The sequence below is a fragment of the Acomys russatus genome, chromosome 7 (assembly GCF_903995435.1).
Source record: "Acomys russatus chromosome 7, mAcoRus1.1, whole genome shotgun sequence".
In the NCBI taxonomy this organism is placed as follows: domain Eukaryota; kingdom Metazoa; phylum Chordata; class Mammalia; order Rodentia; family Muridae; genus Acomys; species Acomys russatus.
In genome coordinates, this window is record NC_067143.1 from 14,259,957 (window position 1) to 14,277,986 (window position 18,030).

General features: G+C 38.1%; 1 protein-coding gene across 1 annotated transcript in view; it reads left to right on the plus strand.

Annotated features, from left to right (window-relative positions):
• Herc2 (HECT and RLD domain containing E3 ubiquitin protein ligase 2) overlaps positions 1-18,030 on the plus strand; it is a 178,624-nt gene that overhangs the window by 99,392 nt on the left and 61,202 nt on the right. Inside the window, exons 49-58 of the mRNA XM_051148642.1 lie at positions 1,052-1,220; positions 1,321-1,446; positions 2,591-2,699; positions 2,811-2,950; positions 6,304-6,494; positions 7,383-7,488; positions 7,578-7,669; positions 13,319-13,494; positions 16,181-16,292; positions 17,861-17,942. Of these exons, the coding sequence (XP_051004599.1) occupies positions 1,052-1,220; positions 1,321-1,446; positions 2,591-2,699; positions 2,811-2,950; positions 6,304-6,494; positions 7,383-7,488; positions 7,578-7,669; positions 13,319-13,494; positions 16,181-16,292; positions 17,861-17,942 (1,303 nt within the window). The remainder of the gene's footprint in view (positions 1-1,051; positions 1,221-1,320; positions 1,447-2,590; positions 2,700-2,810; positions 2,951-6,303; positions 6,495-7,382; positions 7,489-7,577; positions 7,670-13,318; positions 13,495-16,180; positions 16,293-17,860; positions 17,943-18,030) is intronic.

Consider the following 18,030-nt stretch of genomic DNA (forward strand, 5'->3'; position numbering starts at 1 on the left):
CTCAAATACATGAGTTGACAGAGGCCCTGCCCTTGGGGAGTCTGCTATTCAGCGAGTGGAAGACAGACTGGCCCAGTACGATCTGTATATTAGAAGGAAACATGGGTACTATAGGAATGAGAAAGAAAAGACCCTCAGAGAGGTAATGTGCTCTTGGGATGATGGTAACATCCAGTTGGGAAGGCTCAAATAGAGTATGAACGGACTGCACTCATCCTGAGACTTTGGTAGGAAGGCTTTTTAGGTTCTCATGGTGATGAGCGTCTGTTGTGTGGACACTCACTCCTCTTGCTTGTTCTGCAATAAGTTCACCAAACCTAGACCTACTAATTGATGGGCTGCTGCTTATAAAAGTGACCAAGAAGCTTTGATTTGCTTATTATTATCATGATAAATTTATCAGTTGTAGGATGTATTTTATGATGAGAGTGCCCTTTTGTGTGTACACTAATCTGTAGCTATGGTGTTTGGTGGAAGAAGATATCACACACACACACACACACACACACACACACACACACACACACTCTTACTTTCCAGAGAAATCTGGTTCCCCTTAACTAAATGCTACTTATCTTAGTTTGCTTTCTGCTACTATGATAAAACATCTAACTAAAAACAACCTGAGTAGGAAGAGGTTTATTTGGCTTACATGTCCCAGGCACAGCCTGTCAAATAGAGAAGTCAGGACAGTGACTGAGGGCAAGAATCTGGAGACAGGCGCTGAAGCACACATCATGCAGAAATGCAGCTTACTGGTTTTACTCTTCACAGCGTGCTCAGCTTGTTTAAACTACTTGTTCAGCAATGCCATTGCCCACAGTGGACACCCCACCTCCCATCATTCGTTAATCAAGAAAATGACTCACAGACATGCCCACAGGCCATAGTGACTCTAATTTGTGTCAAGGTGACAGACTAACCAGCACAACACTTTAATCCTGCTTCTGGGTCCTAAATGAAATCTTTTCTGAGGAGTAGAGAATACCTCTTATGTCTGTTGTATGTTTTGTCTAGGTGTACTTGACTGGACTTTGCATTTCAATTTTAGGTGGGAATGATGGTTAGATGCTGTCGAACATATGAAGAAGTATGTGAAGGTGATGTGGGCAAAGTCATCAAACTGGATAGAGATGGATTACATGACCTTAATGTGCAGTGTGATTGGCAGCAGAAAGGGGGCACTTACTGGGTTAGGTACATTCATGTTGAGCTTATAGGTGAGCACACTCTTTGTTAATGTATTGTATTTCTTAGAGACACAGTTCCCAGAAAACAAGCAAACACTAATTATCATGCATTTGCCAATGAAATCCTTAGGCTATCCTCCACCGAGTTCTTCTTCTCACATCAAGATTGGTGATAAAGTACGGGTCAAAGCTTCTGTTACCACTCCGAAGTACAAGTGGGGATCTGTAACTCATCAAAGTGTGGGGCTCGTGAAAGGTAATAGCCAGGCAACCAAATGCTTCCTTAAAGAGCATAATCTCCTTTTACTTGTGTATACATTTAGCATTTCTTTCTTTTTACAAGGTTATTAAAAGTTTAATGAGTATGTCTGAGAAATAGAGTAAAGGACAGAAGTAGCAGACATAAAACATAGCCGGGTTAAACAGAACAGGTCCTGATATAAAGAGAAACCAGACATGTGTCACCATTGCTGATTATTTTATCTTTATATGCTTAAAAAAAAAAAAGACTTATTTACTTATTTTATTTATATGCGTGATTTACTTATTTTATTTATATGCGTGCTCTATCTGCACGTACAGCTTCAGGCCAGAAGAGGGCATCAGATCACATTGTAGATGGTTGTGAGCCACCATGTGGTTGCTGGGAATTGAACTCAGGACCTCTGGAAGAGCAAACAGTGCTCTTAATTGCTGAGCCATCTCTCCAGCCCATTATATGCTTTTTGATGCCACAATACTGATGCTTTCCCAGTGGTTAGGGCCATTGTTAGAATTTCTCAGGTTATGCAAGAACAAATGACTTCTTTCATATTTTACTTTTATAAGTATTTTTCTTTTTAAAAATATTTGTGTTTTTTTGAGACAGGGTTTCTCTGTGTAAGAGAGTCCTAGATGTCCTAGACTCACAGAGATACACATGCTTCTGCCTCTTGAGTGCTGGTCTGGCACTTTAAAAAATTCTTAAATGATCAAAACAAAGATAAATTAAAAAAAAAAAAAAGATTGTGGCTGTTAAGCCAGTGTTTTGAAAGAGGATTGTTCTATAAGGATGGAGGTTTTAGCATTACTAATGAGGTTTTATTTCCTAATATATGAAGGTACTAAGTGTAATTTTGACTTTCTATAATTAAAAACATATTAGCATTAAGAGTATAAGCATGAATAAAAGTAGAGACTATAGTTTATTGGGAATCTGTACCTACTTCTTAGTGCACCCACAGTCAACCCGCTCTTTCCTGGAGCTGGCTGATGACTTTGTGTGCCATGCCATCCATGAGTATCTCATCCTGTACCTCCTAGTGAGCATTCCTTATAAAATGTGTGCAACTGCAGCATAGTTGAACTGTAGCTCTATGTTGACTTTAGAGGAGTCTCAGGCAGTTTCTGTCCTGTGCTAGCTTTCAGTGCCAATGGGAAAGACATCATTGTGGACTTCCCCCAGCAGTCGCACTGGACTGGATTGCTGTCGGAAATGGAGTTGGTGCCTAGTATTCATCCAGGGGTTACGTGAGTTCCTGGTTTTGTGATTGCTGGATTTCTTTGGGGAGGATAAGTTTTCTTTTAAAATTATTTAATAATGACCTCATATTCTTATCAACTCATCTATTTTAAAAACAGGTGTGATGGCTGTCAGACTTTTCCTATCAATGGATCCAGATTCAAATGCAGAAACTGTGATGACTTTGATTTTTGTGAAACATGTTTCAAGACAAAAAAACACAACACACGGCATACCTTTGGCAGGATAAATGAGCCAGGTAGAGCTGAATGATATTTTTCCTTCCATCAAATATTACTAGTCAAGTAATTGCTGGAGTTTGCTATTAGGTTCATATGTGTACAGTGAGCATTATAGAAGGAGCACAGTTACAGAGAAGGGGTAGACTGACCCCTTCCTCCACTATTTATTTATTTATTTATTTATTTTTAGAGTAGTAAGGTTTGCTTATTGAGTTTCCGTGAAGAAATGTTAGAATTATCTCCAGAAACTAAAAGCATGTTTTGTTGTATGCAATGGAAATTGGTAGAGTGTAAGTTTTCATTTGTGTGATATATTTTTATTGAAGTACATAGAACATTGAATTTGCCATTATAAATTTCCATTGAATGTGCTCACTATGATGTTGTACAACTGGGACTATGATGTATTTGCAGAACATTTGTGTTCATCCAAACAGACATTAGCATTTATTTTTTCATCTTCTTTTTTCCTGGTGTCTTAGTTAGGATTTCTGTTGCTGTGACATAACATGACGAAATCAGCTTGGGGACAAAAGGGTTTATTTAATCTTACAGTTTACAAATTCATAATCCAGGGAAGACAGGCCAGGAACCTGGAGGTAGGACCTGAATGAGGCCATAGAGGAGTGCTGCTTACTGGCTTGCTCCCATCCCTAGCTTGCTCAGACTGCTTTAGTTTAGCACTGAGGGCCACCTGATGAAGAGTACCACCCAGAAGGGCATAAGCCTCCCCCCCCCCCCCCCATCAATCAGGAACTAAGAAAATGTCCTATGAGCTTGCCTACAGACAAACCCAATGGAGCTTTTTTTTTTTTTTAAATTGCTGGTCCCTCTTCCAAATGACTCTAGTTTGTGTCAACTTGACTTTCTGTGTCTATAAATTTGTATACTTCAGGTAAATCATGTGGGCAGATCTGTGAAGTATTTACAGTGTTGATTCTGGCTTAGTTTACCACACTATCTTCAGGGTTCATATATGTTGTCATATGTATCAGAATGTGTCTTAGGTTGTTGGTAGTTACAATTTTCCACTATATGCATATACCAGGTGTTTTATCCATTTATTTATTATGGCCATTGAAGTCTTTTTTCCTTGCTGCCTGTTGTGAATGATGTAATCATTAAGATTGGTGTGCAGGTGTCAGTCTGTGTTTAGTTTGAAGCTGTTTGCTGTGTACCTCAGAGCTCCTGCCGGAATGTTTCAGCATTCTTACACTTTGTCTGCATGCTTTGGACATGATCACCATTTTCAACATTCTGTGCTCTGGCCTGTCTAATTGTTCAGTTTCTTTCATCAGGTTTTTGTTTTGTTTTTATTTCTTGTAGTTTTCATTGTGTCAGCTGTAAACATTGTTATCTAAAGTTATTCATAAGCATTTGTTTTTCTAGCTGTTTTAAATGGATTTGTTTTCTTAATTTTTTTCTGGAGTTTGTGTTGCTATTATGAGGAAATAAACTGATGTATGGTGGGTACTGTAATTTTGCAAACCTTATTAGCGCTAACGTGTATGTATGTGTGTGATGTAGGCAAGCTAGCCTTAGACTGGCTATGTAGAGCCTGACCTTGATCCTCTTGACTCATCTTGTCAATGTGAGATTATAGGCATGTACTATTGTGCTCATTGTTTTCTGTAGTTTTGAGTTTATTTTTTTTTCCTGAGCATTTTCTTGTATCACTTTAGAGAGTGTGTGCCGTTGGAATTTGCTGAAGTCAACTTAATGTCTAATTGTGGCGACATTAATCTTCCTGAGTGTGTCTGTTTCCCCTTAAACTGATTTTGAAATGATATATTTGTATCAACACTAAATTTTACATGTTCATAGAGACATGCCTTTTATATTTATCATTTTTTTGGTAGGCAGGGCTTCTTAATTTTGACTTAGTTTTAGAAAATTGTCCATCTATCTTTTTTCAACTTTGCCCCATTCTCTTGAATTGGGCGCGGGGATGGGGGGAATGACAGGACATGTGCTCTTTGATATGTACTTGGTTTTGTCTTATTTCTTTTTTGTGAACTGTTGCTCCTCAGGTCATGCTAGATGTTTTAGTACTTCCTCATTGGAAGTACTCATTGTTGTAAATTTACTCGTGAAATTCTTTATTGTTGCATTTATTCTTTTGTTTTTGTTTTGTTTTTGTGGGTCTATTTTTATTCATTTCTGCTGTTGTAAGTTATGTTTTCATGTGTTTTTATGTACCATTGTGTTCTGGACTTTATATTTTGAAAAAAAAATTTTTATGTGTTGGTACTTTGCCTGCAAGTTTGTCTGTTTACCGTGTGCATGCCTGGTGCCTGTGGAGACTAGAAAAGGTCATCACATCCCTTGGGACTGGAGTTACAGATTGCTATGAGTCACTATGTAGGTGCTGGGAATTGAACCTGGTTGGTTTTTTTTCAGGGGTGTGTGTGTGTGTGTGTGTGGGGGAAACAGCTAGTGCTCTTTACCACCAGCCTGCTGGAATTTGTATTTTAGACATTGTTTCTGGAGTCAGTTTGGTCCTAATATTCACTTTGTCCAAAGAATGGGGGAAATAAGAGTTAACTTTGTCAGGTATTAGTGATAAATACCTATTTGAGCTCACTTTTGTCAACTGTCATTGACTGATATAATTGTATGTTGAACTGTAATCTATAAACAGAAAAGAAAGCATCTCTCAAACATAATATCACTTCACAGTTCACTCTTCCTTTGTGTTTCCTGTTGGGATCTCAAATGAAGCTTGGTTTCTGTGGATACCACAGCCCTCTTGGTCCTCTCTGACAGATACTCAAGGGATCTGTGAGATCCAGGCTGTTTCCTCTGCACACTTCCATTTACCCCTGGTCTTCTTTGGATGCTGGCCTTATAATTATTTCCTTTCTCCTTATTTCTAATACTTTCCGACAGAGATTTATTTACTTTGTTTTATCTGATTCTTCTAGTTGGGAAAGGCTAGCTGAACATTGCATTTTCCCATTAATAGATGTGTAAATACTTTATACATTTGACTTTTAGCTCTGTATTCATAAAATCATTTTTATTTTTATTTCATATATTATGGTGTTAGAGATTTATCCTTGGGCATTCTGTATGCCAGGCAAGTACTTTCCCACTCTATTACACCCCCAGATCTTAAAAGCAGTTTTAATCAGAGTATTTTCTAGCCAGGTGTAGTGATGCACACCTCTGTTCCCAGCACTCAGGAGGCAGAGACAGGCAGGCTTTTAAAGGCTATTTTTGGTATTAGCCAGCTTTTTTAAATTTAAAAATACTTAAAAAAAATAATATAGTTAGAAGCTTCTTGCTATGTAGTCCTCCTGGTTTCTCAAACATGGAGGCTCTGTGCAGTCCTACAAGTGAATGTCCTCTGCTTGGTCACATGCAATAGGGCAGTCTGCAGTGTTCTGTGGTCGCTCTGGAAAGCAGCTGAAACGATGTCACAGCAGTCAGCCTGGAATGCTACTAGACAGCTGGTCCCGAATGGTGAAGAGCCTGAATGTGTCATCCTCCGTAAACCAAGCTTCACGTCTCATTGATGGCAGTGAGCCCTGTTGGCAGTCATCTGGGTCACAAGGAAAGGTAATGTTTGGTGGGATGTGTCAGGAAACACTCTGATTTGTAAAGTGGATTTTAGACCTTTACAATGAACTGAAGAACCTAATACTCCCTCAACACTCATTTTATATTTCAGTTCATAAATAACTTTAAAGTTCCAAAGTAGTATATTGTGTATTCTTAGATTTTAAGCAGTATGAACAGATTTTATCAAGTGACCAATTGATACAAGGCTCACTGAATATTTTAAATTATATTTTCATTTACAAAATATTAATTCCTACTATACTTCTGTTAGGTTTTCTTACATACAAATGCGTTTTGGGGTTTGCACTAAAACTGTGCGTACTTTGTGTGCTGACAGGGCAGATATGAGACAGGTGGGGGAAGTGGGCGGGCATTTTCTTTATCTCAACTATAGTGTTTTCTGTGACTTACTCAGTCTAAAAGGACTAACTGTGACCAGAAGTCTGTAAGTATATAATTTATGAGGCTTGGAGTTAGACCTTGCTCTAATTAGCAAGTGGTAGGGAAGGATATTCTTGTTTTTCCAGAGGATGGTTAAATTTTCAGGCTACATTTGTGTTTAAATCTCTCATAGGTTCACACTTCTGCAATACTATTTTATTTTACTTTAACTTTAAAGGTTCTTTTATTTTTATTTTATATTGTGTGTGTGTGTGTGTGTGTGTGTGTGTGTGTGTGTGTGTAAGTATGTACACGGCATATGCTTGTGTATCCCTACTATGTAGGTTCTAGGGATTGAACTCAAGTCAACAGGCTTAGCAGCAAGTGCCTTTATCCACTGAGCTATCACATTGGCTTCTAGTGATGACTATTTTAGCAGATAAATACAACTTAAATTTTGGTAACTAAGAATGTATTTTTTGTTTTCTTTCCTTCTTAAAAAAGCACTGGATTCGTTTGGAGATTTTCCCTGATGTTCTTGTTCATAGATTAAAAATGATAGTAGATCCAGCAGACAGTAGCTACATGCCATCCCTGGTTGTGGTGTCAGGTAATTGAAATCATTTACTCTAGAAGAAGCATCTCCCTTTCTTTTAATAAAATTTGTTTGTTTGATTTCTTTACTCTTTTTTGTCCTAGGTGGAAACTCCTTAAATAACTTAATTGAACTAAAGACAATTAATATCAACCAAACTGACACCACCGTGCCCCTGCTAAATGACTGTGCAGAGGTGAGTTGTAGTGGTCCTCTTTCTTTTTGTGTGATTTCATGTAGACATGAATGACTGTTATGTGTTAGCACTGAGCTGAGCCTTTTCCTTCGTAAGTGATTTTCATATTTCAGTGCCTTATTTTACACAGCTACTCTTGGGAAAAGAGACAAAACTGATTTCATGCTCACTGTTCTTGGTAGTAAGCATAGGTGCATATTTAGTACTCGTTAAAATTCTGATGAGGTTACTCTTTACGTCTATACATATGTGTCTTTTCCTTAGTGGTAAATTTTCACGATATTTGTGATGCTGAAATTGCTTCTTTATTGTTGGGCCCTGTGCTTCAACTGCTGAACTTGTGAAGTAGTAATAAAATAACTTGCAGAAGGAATCCAAGTTTATTGTGTCTCTTGAAAGTTCTGAAGTATACCTGGCAAAGGTTTTCTGTAAACCTGTAGGCTGGCTGTTCCTTCTGCTCTTTTTTTTTTTTTAAACCTCATGTAATTCCATTTGTTAGCTTGGGGCTCTTAGTTCTACTATTGGTGTTCATGCAGAAAGTTTTTAGGTATACCTATATGAGGTGCTTCCTCTACACTTTCCTTTAGCAGTTTCAGTGTTTCAGCTTTTCTCTGACTCACTTTAAGTCTTGTATAGAGTGAGAGATAAGGATCTCTCCATTCTTCTGCAGGTGGACATCCATTTGTGACAATACCTTTTGTTTAATAAGTGACACCTTTTCCAGTGTTTGATGCCTTTTTTTGGAAAAATAGCCTTCTGAGTTTATTTCTGGGTCCTCTACACTGTTTGTCCTAGTATTATGTGGTTTTTGTCAGTGTAGCTCTTTAGGGTAATTTGGGGTTGTATGTATTATGATATACCTGGCAGTGTTCTTTCTAGTTAGAATTGCTTTGGCTACCCATGTTGTTTTTTATACTTACATATGAATTTTAAGATTTTAAAAAATACTTCTATTAACATCAGTGCAATTTTGAAGAAGATTAAGTTGACTTTATTAATTACTCTTGGGAGCATAGCTGTTTTCATAATATTAACTCTCCTAATCCAGAGCATGGACTCTCTTAGTCACCTAGAGGCATCTTCAGTGTTTGTTTTATACTTATCTTTTGCTTGCTTCTTTAGGTTTATTACTAGATTTTCTTTTTTTAAAAGAAGCTATTGTGTACAGGGTTGGTGATGTTTTTTTCCCTGAGTTCCTTTCTCAGCAACTTCATTATTGCTACATAAGTTAAAAGCTATTGATATTTGTATTATGATTTTGTATACTGCAATGCTAGTGAAAGCATTTATAAGCTCTTCAAGTTGTCTATTAAACTCATAGTGTCTTTTAAGTATTCAATCATGCCATCTCCAAATTAGCATCTCTCCAGTTTTTATCCCTTTTATTTCTTTCTCTTGACTTACTGCTGCAGCTAAGATGATGAGCATTATATTATACAAGATTGGAGAAAGCAGGTTATCTTGTTTTGGTTTTAGGGGACCTTTCTGTTTTTTTGTCATTTAATACAATGTTGGCTATAAGTTTGGCATATTTATTAGCCAGTATTATTATATTGGGGCATGTTCCATTTATTCCTAATTTCTTCAGGAATTTTTATCATTAGTTCAACTCTGTCAACTGCTGTTTCTGTATTTATTGAGATGACTGTGATTTCTGTCCTTAAGTCTGTTAATATATTATATTACATTGATTTGCATATATTGAAACAACCCTCCATTTGTAGCATGAAACCAACTTGATCATAACATATGATCTTACAAATGTGCTTTCAAACTTAATTTGCAAAGGTAGTTTTGTATCTGTTTATAAGGAAATTGGTCATCATTTCCTTTGAGGTTGTTTGGTTTAGATATCAAGGTGATAACTGGCTTAGTAAAATGAGTTTGATACTGTACCTTCCCTTTTGTGTTTTGTGAAATATTTTCACAGATGTTGATTATTACCAGATTTTCCTCAAGTATTTGCTATTATACATCAGTAAACTCATCCAGTTATGGGCTTCTCATTGTGAAGAGATACTTAAATATTGCTTTAGTCTCTTTGAATATTATGGATTTGTTTAAATTGTTTGTATCTTCTAGATTTAAATTCAGTAGGTCACCATGTGAGTCCCTGGGATCAAATCAAACTTGGTGGTCAGGATTAGAGACAGGTACCTTTTACTTCTTGAGCCATCTTACATGCCCAGTTTGTAGCAGTTCTCTCTATCTCTTCTGAGTAGTTGTGGCTTGAAGATTGTGTTACCAGATGTGTGAATTGCTACCAGCTTGTTTGCAAACTCCCATTTGCTTAGTAGGTTGATTTCCAGCCTTTGATTCAGGTTTTGGATGTCTTTCTTAGTTCTTTGGAGACAACAGATAGATAGTTGAATCCTGCTATTTAATTAATTGAGGTAGTGTCTTGGTTTCTTTTCTGGTTGCTATGATAATATAGCTGACAAAAACAACATAAAGAGAAAGGGTTTATTGCAGCTGAATTTGATAACTTATAATTTCAGGGATGTCACAGTGGTAGGAGCCCAAGACAGCAGGTCACATTGCATCTTTAGTCAGGAGGTGAGAAAAATGGATGAATGAATGAATGAATGAATGATGTGTATATGCTCAGCCCCTCTGTACAGTCAGGAATTGGTGCAAGTCTCATTGGGCAGGGTTTTCACATCTTAAATGAACATAATCAAGACAGTCTCTTAGATGCATGGCCAGAGGTGGTTCTTGATTGTGTCAAGCTGACAGCTCCAACAATCATAAGGAAGTATAGATGCTCTTGTTGGTTAGTTAGAAGCATTTGCATTCATGGTATTACTGAGACAGTGATGTGGTGGTGATGTTCTAGTTGGTTGGTTTATTAACAGCTTTTTTTTCTCTTCTGGTAGTTTTGGATGTTTGTTGTTCTGCTATTCTGACATGATGAATTCTTTCTGAGTCATGTGTTTCCGGGTGCCCCCCCTCTCCCGTTGTTCTCAGGATATATATTCTTTCTTATGTTCTTTGGGGTGAAACTTCCATCTTCCTCAGTGTGTGTTACGCCCTTGGTGCTCCGTGGCAGTCATCCCTGCCCCCCCCCTGCCTCCCCCCCTCCCCCCCCCCACCCCAGTGCTGGTTAATTGTCATTGAATTCTTTTATTTAATTTTGTTTATGTTTTTAGTTTTTCAAGACAGGGTTTCTCTGTGTAGCCTTGGCTGTCCTGAATTTCCTTTGTAGATCGAGCTGGCCTCAAATGCAAAGAGATCCACCGGCCTCTACCTCCTTGAGTGCTAGGATTACAGGTGTGCACTATTGTGCCCCTGTTTGTGCTTGCTTTCAAACTTTGTTTTATTTTTGAGACAGGGTTTCTTTGTGTAGACCTGGCTGTCCTGGACTTGCTTTGTAGACTAGCCTGACCTCGAACTCACAGAGATCTGCCTGCAACTGTCTTGACTACTGGGATTAAAGGTGTGTGTCACTATGCCTGGCTTGCTTTTAAACATTCTTATTTCCCTATAAACATTAATTAAAAGATTTGTTGGGTATCTCAATCTTGGTTGACAGTTATTTACTTTCAGGGCTTGAAATATACAATTTCATGTTTTCCTGGCTTTTAGGGTTGGTGATGACAGATCTAATTCTGATTTTATTCTGATGTTTTTATTGTGAGGGTGAATTGTTGTTTCTCTCTTATAGCTTTTAGTTTTGTTTCTTTTCTTTCCTTTTTATTTTTTTTAGTGTATTCTGGTCAGTTTTTTATAAGAGTTCTAAACATTTCCTGGTTTTGTATGTCTTGATTACTCTAGGTTTTGGACATTCTCACTTAAAATTTCATTGAGTACCTTGCCTAAGCCATTTGATTTTATCTCAGTTACACCTATGCTGTGGGTATAGGGGTTTGGTTCTTGAATTAGTCTTACATTTTGGTAGTTTTGGTCATGCTTATTGACCCTCCTCCTGTGAGTCCACTACAGCCATGGCCTCCACTGTGGAATGCACTCTTCCTGTGGTCTTGTGTATTGGTGTTCTTCCTGTAGTCTTTTCTATTGATGATCTTTCTGCTGGGCTTTCTATTTGATTGATTGATTCTTTTATCTCATACCTGTTTTCCTTCTTTTTTTGATTTCCTTGAAGTTACTGATTCTTTATTTCCTCTTAATTGACTTTCTTGGTCAAGTTTCAAATTAATTTCATTGTCTGGGTCTCCAATTGATTTCCTTATCTGTTTATTTGAGTCTTTGTTTGGTCATTGATACTTTTAAAAACTAAGTGCTTTCCTAGCATTTATCTCACAGTATTTGTGTTCTAGTTTTGACAAATATTAGCTTATGGGGATGTCGTGATGCACTGCTGTCTCATATGAATTCAACCATGTGGATTGTCTTTAACAGTTGTCATGTTGTTTTAACAGTAGTCCTAGTGTTAGCTGCAGGAGCGAGTTCTGTGCCTCTCATTTGTGTCTATATAAGACGTGGAGACAGGGACACTAGTGTATTGGTTGAGGGAAATCCTACAAATACATGGGGTTAGAGCATTAGTATTTAAATAGTTAATGAAGGAACTGTGGGAATAAAAAGAAGTAGAGTAAGAAGGAAAGTATATAGGTTAAAGGTGTAAAAACAGCAGTAGAAAACATTGTATATAGACTTAGAGAAAAGAATCACAGACCTAAAACCTTTTTTATTTTTTTGAAACAAGATATAAGTTACAGCATATCAGTTGAAGACTTAAGATACAAGAATATAAGTATGGAAAAATTAAAATTTCAAAATTAAAAGGATGCATATGTATAAAATAGGAAGATAAAATCAAAAGTTAATGATTAAAAGCCATATAGAATAAAATAGAAGGTACTATGTTCTCAGTGAATACTTCTGAACCTGACTGGGAGGAGCTCATCCCTGTGTTTGTTCTGTGCTTCCGGACACTGTGCCAGATTCTGCCACAAACTCGATGCCACCCTTGTCTCTCCTCCTTGCTTAAGGCCCGGGTGGAGCTGCTGCAGGTCTTAGCTTCATAGTCTCATGCGTGCTTATACTGCTCTGCACCGTAGCTTCCGGTCTGTTGTTCCTGGCCAGATGCTGCACTGTGTTGCAGATTTTGCAGTTTCTTCCTTAGGTCTGACTCACTTGTTTCATACGATTTCTCAAACCCCAGGATTCATTACCCAACTTTGCAGGCAGGCGACTTGACTCAGTCTCTGTGGCATTTCTTCAAGATTCCCACTGCCTAGCTGTGAGGTTGCCCGCTCTCCAGGCAGTGGTGGGGAAGGGGGATTTTAGGTGTTAGAAATGTTCAGTTTCTGATCCGTCCACTTCCTTCAAGTATATGGTTTGCTGATGTCTGGTTAACTTGAAATTCTGCCTCCAGTTTGAATTTCCAGAAACCTACACTGCCTATCCCGGCAGCTCTCATGCACTCACTAGAAGCTAGGATCCCTTCAGCGCACTTGTCTGGCAGTGCTCAGCTCTGTCTGCACTGTTGGTGTGGTCAGATGAGCTAACTGGCTTCTGGGGGAAGGGTGGGGGAGAATTAAATCCCACCTTACCTTCTTTCTGCTTTCTGTAGTTTTTTTCTGTCACTTCGCCATTGGCAGATGTAATTTCTGCCATCCTCCCAGGATCTCAGTGTCTGTTTCTTCTGAGTTTGAGATGTCTGTAGCTCATTGTTTTCTCATGTAGTATCACAGGTACATTGAGATTGCAATAAAACAGTGCCGGAGCTCAGGAATCGACTGTAAAATCCATGGTCTCATCTTGCTGGGACGCATTCGCGCTGAGGAGGAGGATTTGGCTGCGGTTCCTTTTCTGGCTTCAGATAATGAGGAGGAGGAGGATGAAAAGGGCAGCACTGGGAGGTGAGAGGTTCCTACTGTTGCGCTCACTTACCTTCTGCCCCATGTACAGAAGTAAATGCTTACTCTGAATAAGGAGGGCTTCATGTCTACTATAGTGGGTAATAAATTTAGTGGAGTCTTCAAAAACAACTAACTTGCATAAAAAACAAACATTTCAAAAACATATTCATGAAAGAAAAGGGTAGAAAAAAGTTTACTTTTGTATTTAACCTGAAACATCTCTGTTGTAAATCCTCATAGCTAGCTAGCTTGCTTGCTTGCTTTCTTTCTTTCTTTCTTTCTTTCTTTCTTTCTTTCTTTCTTTCTTTCTTTCTTTCTTTGTTTCCTTGTGCTAAAACATGTTTTTCTACAGAAATGGTATGGTATATTTTACAGCCAGTTACTTTACTATTAAATTAGACAGACTCATCTGCAGCAGTTTGGTGTTGGAACTGGGAAGAAAGGGGAGTGTCTCCCCGGGCAGGAAGAGTCACTGATATGAAGCAGGGTGAGCGGACAAAAGTAGCATGTGCCAGGGATGGCGGGTTCTTCGTCTGTGTGTCTATTCCAAGACATCTACATAAAAAGGGCTACTTTAGGCCTTGTTTGCAGCTCTAGCAGCAACATGGCAGATAACCACTTTCCTCACTGTTTGTGCTTTTGTAGATAAGTTTGTGCCTGTGGATTGTTCAGGCAAACAATGTGCCAAATATACTGCTGTGTCTCCAGCATTGCTAAGGTGAATTCCTAGTAGGGCCTGAACCTTTCATAGATATTGGTGGCAACTTGGTTGACCAAACACACTTTGCTGTGAGCTGCTTTTAGTGATGTAAAGAGACAGAGAAATTAGCTCCATGTGTACTACTGCTCAACATATGCTCTTAGTCATGAGTGGGCCAGCCAGCACCTGTGGGTGAGCCAGGCTATTCCTAGGGCCTGTGGTATTGGTTTTAGATGCTGTCCTGTCTTACTTCAAAACCTCTTCATAGAAGTTGAAAAGAAAATAGTATATGTATATAGTAGTTTATCTACATATATGGGAGAATTGTTGATTAATGTCTTCTCATTTAGTGGCCACTAAAATGAATTGGGCATGTATAATTAATACGTTTATTATAGGTGAAATAATCATAACTTAGTGATGAGGTTTTTAAAAAATAATTGAATGCACTAATGAGAAAACTGAGACATTTGAACGCATCTTTAAATTTCTAAACAGTACTATCAATTAGCTAATAATGTCCTGATTAATTAGCAATCTAAGCAGTCTGTCTCAGAGCCAGTACCGAAATTGCAAGTATCCATAGTGACGGATAGTTAGCTGACCATTTAGTACTTAACACAGTGCAACTCATTGAATATTTTGAATATTAGTACTTGTTCCTCAGCCATATTTTGACTAAAAATCTATTACATGATAATTTGGTACCTTGTATATTAATTTGTTCTACTTTGCCTCTTATCAGGTAAGTCAGCTTTCTACATTTTTATTCCCACACCATAGGGTTTTGATCTCTTAAAACAAATATCTATTCCTCTATAACATGATTTAAGAAAAGAGCAAGTCTACATAAAGGGTAGTGCCTAGAACCATTCCTAGTAAAAATAGATCAAAAGCACATTTAAAAAAGCAGGGTTTTAGCACTTGTCATCAATGCACCAACTGAGAAAATCTTAACACTGTGCTGTGCACTACGAGCCTTTATCAAGGCAAGAACTGGGGTACAGTGGCTGATGTTGATTCAGTTTGGTGGGGGGTAGGTCAGCAATGGTAGGTAGCAACCCAGGAATGAGAAGTGGCCAGGCATTCTAGCTTGTGTTGTAGACAGATGATATAAATGAAGAAAGTAGCATATTTGATGTGTGTCTATATTAGAATACCTCCAATACCATGTGGTCAAATACATTAAATTTTTTCTTTGAGAAACAGAATGACTGCATGTGTGTCTAGGTACAGGATTCCCCCTTCCCCCAAGTGCCACAAGGCCACGTCTAAGTGGAACCTGTGAGGATATTTCCCCAGTGGGTCCACAGATCTATTTGTGTTCACTGTGTATCCTGTTGACAACTAGGACTTTTTTCAGCCAGTAAATAGTTGTATTTAGTTGTGTTTAAGAAAAAAGCAGAATATGCACTATATCATAGATGTTTTGCCTCACAGAACCTTATGGCATAGGAATCGCCAATTTATTCGATACCAGAATGATATCCACCAAAAATAAAAGGCTAATATATAAATTCTGCTATTAAAAGATAACATGTTAAAAAAAAGATAACATGTTACTGGGTATGGTGATTCCCACCTCTAATCTTAGTACTCATTAGGCAGAGGCAGGCAGATCTCTCTTGAGGTTAAGGGACAGCCCAGTCTACCTAGTGAGGTCTTCATGCTAGACTGGGCTACATAGTGAGATCCTGTTTCAAAAACCAAACAAAAACCGGACAAAACGAAAACTAACTAATGTATACGTGTCTATTGTAGTGAAGGTAAGATACAGTTATAATCTACAACTTTCACATGTGTCTCTTTAAATGTTGGTCCTATGGAGCACTTACTCATATGGATAGGGACTTTATTATGTTAAAGCAGATCTTGTAAGAATTCCTAAGAGTAACTACAATACTCATTACTTGGAGGTGCTCATTTGTGTTTCAAATGCTTTGTGCGGAATAAGCTTTGTTTCTACCTTCGTTTTCCTTTGTCTAGTCTTATTAGAAAGAAGACTGTGGGGTTGGAATCGACTGCTACAATAAGAACCAAAGTGTTTGTGTGGGGACTGAATGACAAGGACCAGCTGGGTGGGCTCAAAGGCTCTAAGGTATCTGTGCCCTGTGACTTATGCCAGTGCTTACTGTTGCTTCCACCTGAAGTTTCTCAGTAGCCAAACTCATTAAGATTATATTTTCTAGATGTATCTTAGGAGATTCAGTGTTCAAAAGTAGTACACATTGTCAAATTGAGTTTGTGAGAAGCCTCTATCCTTTAGATATAGTTGTATTCTGGCTACCTAATAGACTAGAGCATAAACTAAAGCATATGGAATGATTTGAATATGCATAGGTGAAAATGGTAGGTTATAACTATATTCCCTTCAGTACAATAAAACACATATACTTTGACAATAATGTGTAGAATTGCTGTACTGATACGAAGATTAATAAATTGTGACACTTTTTGCTTTCTGGATATTTGAGGTAGAATAGCCTTTATGGAGAGAATGCTTTGTGAGCACAAGGAAATGGGAAAAAATGTGCACACTTGTTGTGGAGTGACTTGTGTGTAGAAACTTCTTCACTATTAATATAAAACCAGGATAGAGCTACATGACAGCTTCTGTGCTTGTACTTCCTTTCATAAATAGCTGGGAAAGGCTAGTTTGTAAAGTATTTACTTAGAAAAAAAAATTTAAGTCCCCACCCAACCCTCCAGAGCAACTATAACAAATAATGTACTTGAACTAGGATTGAATTCATTCTTACTTATGGCTTGTTTGAGGAGACCCCCCAAAAACCAATTTCCTTCAAATTTTAGTATTGGGAGACAACTCCATCAGATGAAATCTGCTCCTTTTAGTATTCTGCCGTTACATGTCCGTTTGTCACCTGTGCTGTCAAGAAGCAGAGACTATTAGAACTCACTTACTTGAACTTTTTCCATCTTCACATTTGAAGTAATTTTTATTTCCTCCCCAAATAGTACCATGAGCTGGAGACCAAATGTTCAAACACATTAATCTATGGCAGGAGGTGGCATTTTATATTCAACTCATAACGTACATGCTTCATTTTATACAGAAATGTTCACATGTACCTCTGTGGACGCTCACATCACGTCCCTGTTTCAAACTTCAAATGTTGCCTGCAACTGGCTACTTTCTGGTGTATGTGCATGCCCATGGAAGCTAGAGGCAGGCCTTGGGTGCCATTCCTTAGGCACCATTCACTTTGTTTTCTGGAGACAGTGTCTTCTTACCATCCCCAAAGCTACTGGTTAGACTAGCTTGGCTGACCAGTGAGCTCCAAAGGCTCTTAGCTGCCTTTCTTCCCTAGCACTGAGATTACAGACACACAGCACCATGCGTGGCTCTTTTGTATAGATTTTGGGGATTGAACTCAAATCCTCATGCTTGCTTGGTAAGCCCTTGACTAAGTCATCTCCCCAGCCCCTGGTCTAATTGTGTGTCTGGCTTGCAAATCCACTTTAAGCAAATCTAATTGTATTCTTTCATCCTTAAAATACTTTAGTTTGTATCTCTAAGAGCTAAGAACTCCTATGGTTAAGGAAATCATAAATTAGTAGCAATTCTGTATGTTATCTGTTCAGATCACTTAGGATTTAAAGTGTAAACATTATCTTTTTTCTTTGTTTTAAAAAATCCTATTCCAGATAAAGGTTCCTTCATTCTCTGAGACTCTGTCTGCTCTGAATGTGGTTCAGGTGGCTGGTGGTTCTAAGAGCTTGTTTGCAGGTATGATAATTCTACTATTGGAAATATTATGTTTAGCACACATAAAACAATAGCTTTAATGCTGTGAAAAGTGAAACTTCTTCTGACC